The 7,276-nt window shown below is 46.1% G+C and overlaps 1 protein-coding gene across 1 annotated transcript; it reads right to left on the reverse strand.

Annotated features, from left to right (window-relative positions):
• Positions 1-3,101: 3,101 nt before the first annotated feature.
• LOC122320063 lies at positions 3,102-6,443 on the reverse strand. The gene is made up of 3 exons (XM_043208139.1): positions 5,144-6,443; positions 4,149-4,948; positions 3,102-3,851 (listed from the first exon to the last, which is right to left on the reverse strand). The coding sequence occupies exons 1-3, from the start codon at positions 6,441-6,443 to the stop codon at positions 3,102-3,104; spliced, it is 2,850 nt and encodes a 949-aa protein (XP_043064074.1).
• Between the last annotated feature and the right edge of the window lie 833 nt (positions 6,444-7,276).

Below are 7,276 nucleotides of genomic sequence, written 5' to 3' on the forward strand. Positions count from 1 at the left end.
GGTGGCCAGCACGTGCGCAGGGAACTAGGGACTCTCAGACATTAAGGAATCATAAATAAAGTTGTAAGAATAACCACAATCAACCATAGTGTTCTCTCTCCCAAGTCCTCCTTCCCCTTTCCCCTCCATACCTTCGAGCACCGGCCGTCGGGTGACGGGGCCGGCATGCTGACCCCCGGGTGACGGGGGCAGCCGCTCAAATCCCGTATTTAGGAGCACCGGCCGTCGGGTGACGGGGCCGGCATGCTGACCCCCGGGTGACGGGGGCAGCCGCTCATGACCTGTACTTAGGAGCACCGATCCACGGATGACGGGATCGGTCGCTCAAAACCCCCCTCCCTCGTAGTTCGAGCACCGGCCGTCGGGTGACGGGGCCGGCACGCTGACCCCGGGTGACGGGGCAGTCGCTCATACCCGGTATTTAGGAGCACCGATCCACGGGTGACGGGATCGGTCGCTCACCATCCCCTCCTTCGTAGTCTGAGCACCGGCCGTCGGGTGACGGGGCCGGCATACTGATCCACGGGTGACGGGATCAGTCGCTCACTACATCCTTTCCTTGAGCACCAGCACCCGGGTGACGGGGCTGGCAAGTCGACTCCCGGGTGACGGGATCGACGGCTCGTAACCCTCCGCCCCCTAACAGGGCTCCGGCACCCGGTTGACGGGGCCGGATAAGCCGATCCACGGGTGACGGGATCGGTCGCCCTGGGCCTGCCCTGGTCCGCCGGCCGCCCGGGTGACGGGCCGACGGCATAACCACGGCACGCAACCCAAACTAACCCAAACTTTCCCCCCTCAAACCCACGCCCAATTAGGGAACCCGCCTCCTTGTCCTGTCTGTCTCCGTAAATATAAATTATTTCTGTAGGGGACCCTGGATAGACTGAGTATTTATCCTGGCCCGTGATTAGCATCCTTACAAATCTATATATAATCTGTTTAAGAATGTTTTCCAGCCATGAAATGAATCTCATTCGTATTCCGGGGAAAAAAAATTTGTAAGTCACGGAAACACTGAGCTGGAGAGGTCTGTCCGTTCGATGAACAGAGTTTTGTCTGGAGGGGTTCGTCAGACCCAACAATCCCACGGGCTGGACCTTCAGGCGAGGCCGCAGCCGATAGGGAAACTTGGCGCTGAAATAGGAGTCTCCCGTCTGACAGAGACGGAAAATTTCACGTGCTGGACTTTCGGGCGAGGCCGCAGCCGACAGAGTATTCTCAGGATTAGGAAATCACTCGATGCGCGATAGGGAGGACCGCCGTCCCTGCCTGACCTAACTGGGGATGATCGACCGTCCCAAAACGAGTTATTCACGAGGTAGGATCCGTCTTCCCTTTCCCGACCTGCCTAGGGAGGATCGAAACGAACAGGGGAGTAACAGGGGAGAGGGGTCTTGAGCTACCAAGTCTACGTTATTTGGCAGCGAAGCGGCAATGAAATTAATCTCAAGTGGTTAATCTTATTAATTCGTTTCCAGAAAATGTTCACTGCACCGATTACATCGGTACTCTTACCCCGTGCTTTTCTCTCTTCTTTTCCCGTTCGTTTTTTTTCCTTGGCGTCCCGGCTTCGCCCTCTGTCACATTCATACTTAAACTTCTCCGCCTTGTGTGGCACACGTCCGTACTTTTTCGTGGCCGCCCGGAAAGAGAGTGATCTTTTTCCCTCGTGTGCCCACATGCATTTTTCTCCCTCGCCTACGCTAAGCTTATCTAGTATATTCCTGGACTTTCGAGTATTTTACCAGGAATCGATACCCTGGGCGGGGGTTCGTGACCTCACTTAATATTCTAGTCCCAATTATATTTAGCTTTAAGATAAATTGTTTGATCATGCCGCAGCCTAAATCCAATCACTAAATTCAAATCGTAACGTAATTCAAATTCTCGATGTTTGCCTTTTGTTTTGCTATTTGCCCTGCGCGGCAACACTAATTTAATTGTCATTGCTAACTACCTTTTTTGCATTTTTTCGCTTATCGCTGCCTGGCCCTTCGTCCACGGCAAGCTTCACCCCAGTTCGAATTTGTACACACTCATAGAAGGCACGGGCGCTGATCGCCTGCCTATATACTCTTCGGCTATATACTCTTCGTGACGTTTAAGGCACAGACAAATCGGTCTGCCTGCACAACATACCTTTATAGTAATTCGAAATACAAAAAGGCACGAACGCTGATCGCTTGCTAAAATCTCTCGCGTCTATATACTTTCGCTAAAGGCCCAGACAAATCGGTCTGCCTGCTACAATACCTTTTCGCTGAGAAAAAGGCACAGACAATTCGGTCTGCCTGCCTAATTCAAACCAACAAACAATAACTCTGTGAATTTAAGGCCTTGGTGCCAGTAATAAATAAGTGCAATTTAAATCTAAAATTTGTGCGTTTTATTTACTTGGGCACAAGGTAACGGTTAGTAAAAAAGCTTACTGACCCAACATTTTGGTGACCCCGACGTGATAGTGATACAAAGGCAATAGAAATTCGAACTATCTAAAACTAAAGTGCAACCAAACAAATAATTTATTATTTTCGATTCGGTTTAAAGTTGGTGATCGTGCAAGTACATAACAGCAGAACATACGCAAGCTGAAAACTCCGCTAGACCCTCGCACACACCCGCCCCCGCGCATTGTAAAGCATTTTCGTTTTTCTTTTGTGCCGTCGTTCCCGCTTTAAACGTTTTACAGCGGCGACAAATCGTTTGTGCGCGGGTTCATTGCCTACATTGCATATGCTATAGGCTTACACATTGTGCGGACTCTGCCGAATGCCGAGTTATTAGAGTAGAATTAAAACGTTCGACTTGTTTCGGTCTCTAATATGCCCTGATTTTAATGTTCGATTTCGAGTTTACAAAAGAGAGATATGTATGTATGTACATGTGTGAGCTGCATGTATAAAAGAGCGTAAGGCGAATTCAAAACATAAGCATATGATACAGTGTGGGGTAATTAAATATAACAAGTTGGCAAAGAATTCAAATTATTAATCAGCTTGAACAAAGTTATTCATAAAATAATAATAATTAAATCAAAATTAATTTTGACTTATGATGTCATCGAACATTCTCCGCCCGTTGAATGATCCAAGGAGTATTCAAGCACCAATTTGCTCAGGCAGGGGCGCTATCTTACAGATGGGTCTTCGAATGGTTCCATTTTTCACTTTGATCTCGGCCACTCGTACTCGTCCATCGGCTCCGACATGCGTGTTGGTGATGCGACCAAAGATCCATTCCTGGGGAGGTGTATTATCCTCGTGAACAATCACCATTTGGCCAATTTGAATATTAGCATTGGGTTTGAGCCATTTGGAGCGCTCCTGAAGCGTGTGTAAATAATCACGCCTCCATAGCTCCCAGAACTGCTGCTTCAAGTACGTTACGCGCTGCCACCGCGTAAGATAAGATGGTCTGCTATTGTCAATTGAGGGTTCCGGTACGGACATCAAAGAGGACCCAATAAGCAAATGCGCTGGGCTAAGCGCCTCCCCATCGTTTGGGTCTTCGGAGAGGGGTGCCATTGGTCTTGAGTTCAAGATTGCCTCCGACTCGATTGCAATCGTTTGAAGCTCCTCGTACGTTAGCCCAGTGTTGCCCAAGTTTTTCATCATAAGGCTCTTCATGGACTTCACTGCGGCCTCCCACAAGCCGCCAAAGTGGGGAGCACGCGGAGGGATGAACTTGAACTCGAATCCCACGATGCTGCTGAACTTCTGCAAATTCGATGTGTTGGCTTCGTCGAACAGCTGCAGCTTAAAGTCCTCGAGCTGCGATCGTGCACCGACGAAATTAGTTGCATTGTCACAATAAATGCGTAGTGGGATGCCTCTGCGACTGACGAAGCGCTTTAAACAGAGAATAAAATTATTAGTGGATAGATCGGAAATGAGTTCTATGTGGATTGCTTTTGAAGAAAAGCATATAAACACCGCCATGTATATTTTATATGGCACCTTGCTTCGAATGCGGTATGATGTGGCAAATGGTCCACATAGGTCGACTCCAGTGACAAAAAAAGGTCGTTGTGAATGAAAGCGATCAACTGGAAGTGATCCCATCATTTGTTCCATTAAACGAGGCTTATAATGGTAACAGTGTGTGCAGCGCCGTACAATCTTTCGAACGATTTCTCGGGCGTTTACAATCCAAGCCTGAAGTCGCCGAATTCCAATGAGAGCCTTTGGTCTAGCGTGCATGTGCTGCTGGTGGAGATATTCAACGAATTTCAATGTGAAGGAATGATTTTTTGGTAGAAGAACAGGAAACTTGGCATCGAGTGAAATGGGCGCCTTGGCTAAGCGGCCTCCTACACTTAATAGTGTTATCGAACCGTTTGATCCGTCCGTCGCTGCTAGGAACGGATTTAGCTTTTGAAATTCGGGCTTCAAAATCTTGTTTCCCTTCAGCTGCTGGATTTCGTTGAAAAAGGCCTTCTGCTGAATATGTGATATGTTGTGCTTGAACGCGTATTGCAATTCAGTTGATGGTGTATGAATTACATCGACTAAGTTCACCTTCCTGTTGACCTTGATTCTATTGAAGACGCGCAACACAAAAGCCATGACTTGCAAAATGCGCCGATAGGATGAGAATTTGTTGATAACGTCATCGAGTAAATCTTCCTTGCTACCACTATCGGTACATGTGAGGACTGTTGCTTTCCGCAGCTCCAACTCTTCACTGGTGTCCTGAGAATTTGGTACTGGTTGAGGCCATCCAGATGAGTCTTGACGTAAAAAGCTTGGTCCACGAAACCATATAGTTTCCATAAGCTCGGACGCTGCGCAGCCTCTTGACACTATGTCCGCGGGATTGTCCTTGCCCGGAACATGCCTCCAAGTGATGTTTGACGTGGTTGATTGCATCTCAGAAATCCGGTTGGCGACGAAACAGTTTAGCCTGGACGAGTGCATGGTAAGCCACTGTAGAACGATTCTTGAATCTGTCCAAAAGAAAATATGATAATTGTATTTTTCGAATTTATGCTTAATCTTGGCCCATGTTTGACACAATAAATATGCGGCGCACAATTCTAGCCGCGGCAATGAAATTGCTTTTATTGGGGCCACCTTAGACTTGGCGATGATTAGCATTGATTTAAACTCTCCATCTATGTATGTTCGTAGATATAGGCAACATCCATAAGCTCGCTGCGATGCATCTGAAAATCCGTGTATTTCCGATAGACTTCTTGGTGACGAGTTAATGAATCTTGGGACTTCGATGGTTTGAAGATTGTGCAAATCTTCTTCTATTTGCTTCCATTGAGATTGAAGCTCAGGAGGAAGTGGATCGTCCCAGTTTAGATGATGCATCCACAACTCTTGGACCAATATTTTGCATCGAATAACGACTGGTGATACGAGCCCTAGCAAATCGTACAGGTGAGCTACAAGTGAATCGATGCTCCGCTTGGTGATGACAGAGATTGTAGGTAGGGTATACCTGAAACAGAACACATCGAGTTTTGGTTGCCACGACATGCCCAAAGTCTTCGTCACATCCTTGGTATCAACTTTGAATTGGAACTCTGCTCCATCGCCTTCTATTTTGCTTGTGTTCCACTTTGCAAGCTCTAATCCAGCCTTAGAAAGTATGCTGGTGACCTCTGCAGCCTTAAGATGAAGCTCTTCGACACTGTCTGCTCCAGTAAGGAGGTCATCGACGTACATATCTTCTTTAAGTACGGATGCTCCGATGGGAAACTGATTGGAGAAGTTATCCGCAATATATTTCAAGCTCCTGATTGCTAGAAATGGTGCACAGGACATGCCGTACGTGACAGTGTTGAGCCGAAACCATTCTAAAGGCGCAGCTGAGGATTCTCTCCAGAGAACAAGTTGATACATACGATCGTCTGATGATACTTCAAACTGGCGATACATCTTGCAGATATTAGCTACGAGTGCATGACGATGTAAGCGAAAGGCAAGAAGTGTTAGGATAAGATTCTGCTGGATGCTTGGGCCAATCATCAACAACTCATTCAGAGAAAGGTTCGACGTTGTTTTGCACGATGCATCAAACACAACACGCAGCTTGGTAGTTGTGCTTTCAGATCTAAGGACTTCATGATGCGGGATTACATAATGTGTCTTCTGAGATTCGAAATTAGATGCCAATTGCATATGATTCAAATCTATGTACTCCCTCATGAATTGTACGTACATCTCCTTCAACAACGGATTGCGGCTCAACCTACGTTCAGTTTGCAGAAACCGGGATTTGGCAATTTCAAACGATTTACCTAGCATGTGGGGATTCTCCTTAAATGGCAAGCAAACTTGGACCCGTCCAGATGGGAGAAACCTTGTGTTCGCCACAAAATGCCGTTCGCATTCCTGCTCTTCTGCGGTGAAACCTTGATCGTGCGAATCAAACTCCTCGATTAGCCAAAACCTTTCTAATGCACCTTGCAGCTCCGTAGAACGTGCCATGTTGCATGTTACGACTTGAGATTGCGAAATATCAGAAACCTTTCCGCCAACGATCCAACCAAGAGCAGTATTGACCAGGCAAGGAAGGCCTGGACCCAAAGAAATTTTGCCATTTGAAAGTAAATCAAAAAACTCTTGTGTGCTGATGAGTAGGTCGATTCGGTGCAGTGTTGCCAGTTTAGCTTATTATAAGCTAGTTCTAGCATATTTGAAACTAGAAAAGCTTGAAAAATTTCCATCTAGCTTATAGCTTGAAAAATAGCTTATTTTAAGATTCATCTAGTATATTTTAGATTTTTATATATTTTCAACATCCACGGGATGTTTTGTACGAAAAATATGTTTTACGGCATGAAATATCGGAGTTTGTTCTTTTTTTTGCCAATGGTTATGTGCATTTAATGTGATGTGCGTGGTTACGCAAAGTGCCAGGAGAAGGAACCAAAGCATATGGTTACTACTGTAAGTCGACAATATCAGCCAAAATCTTTGAAATCAGGCAGCATGCGGCATCGAAAAAGCACACTTCAGCAATGGGATCAGTTGCTGAATCGCAAAAAAATACATTTTCCGGCTAAGTGTTTCAAGACTCAGGATCAGGAAGCAGCGCTTTGTTTGTTCATTGCCGAACACTCGGCGATATTGCCAGTGGACCAATTGTCGCGGTTGTGCACAACTAAATTTAAAGAATGAAGTGCAGCGGCTCAAATTCAATTGGGGCGTACGAAATGCACGCAAATAACACTGTGCGACAAAAAAAATGTTTAAGTTGATTTTTTCTTATTTTTCACTTCTACTAATCAAAATAAGATTATAAGTTTCTGGATTTGTTA

Source organism: Drosophila ficusphila, unplaced genomic scaffold (assembly GCF_018152265.1).
Source record: "Drosophila ficusphila isolate 14025-0441.05 unplaced genomic scaffold, ASM1815226v1 contig_414, whole genome shotgun sequence".
Classification (NCBI taxonomy): Eukaryota; Metazoa; Arthropoda; class Insecta; order Diptera; family Drosophilidae; genus Drosophila; species Drosophila ficusphila.

Coding starts and splice junctions, on each gene's coding strand:
- LOC122320063 (XM_043208139.1), bottom strand. CDS start 6,443: ATGGCACGTTCTACGGAGCTGCAAGGTGCATTAGAAAGGTTTTGGCTA. Junction 4,949..5,143: donor ATCGCAGCGAGCTTATGGAT/GTTGCCTATATC, acceptor TCTTTTGGACAG/ATTCAAGAATCGTTCTACAG. Junction 3,852..4,148: donor GGCGACTTCAGGCTTGGATT/GTAAACGCCCGA, acceptor CTCTGTTTAAAG/CGCTTCGTCAGTCGCAGAGG.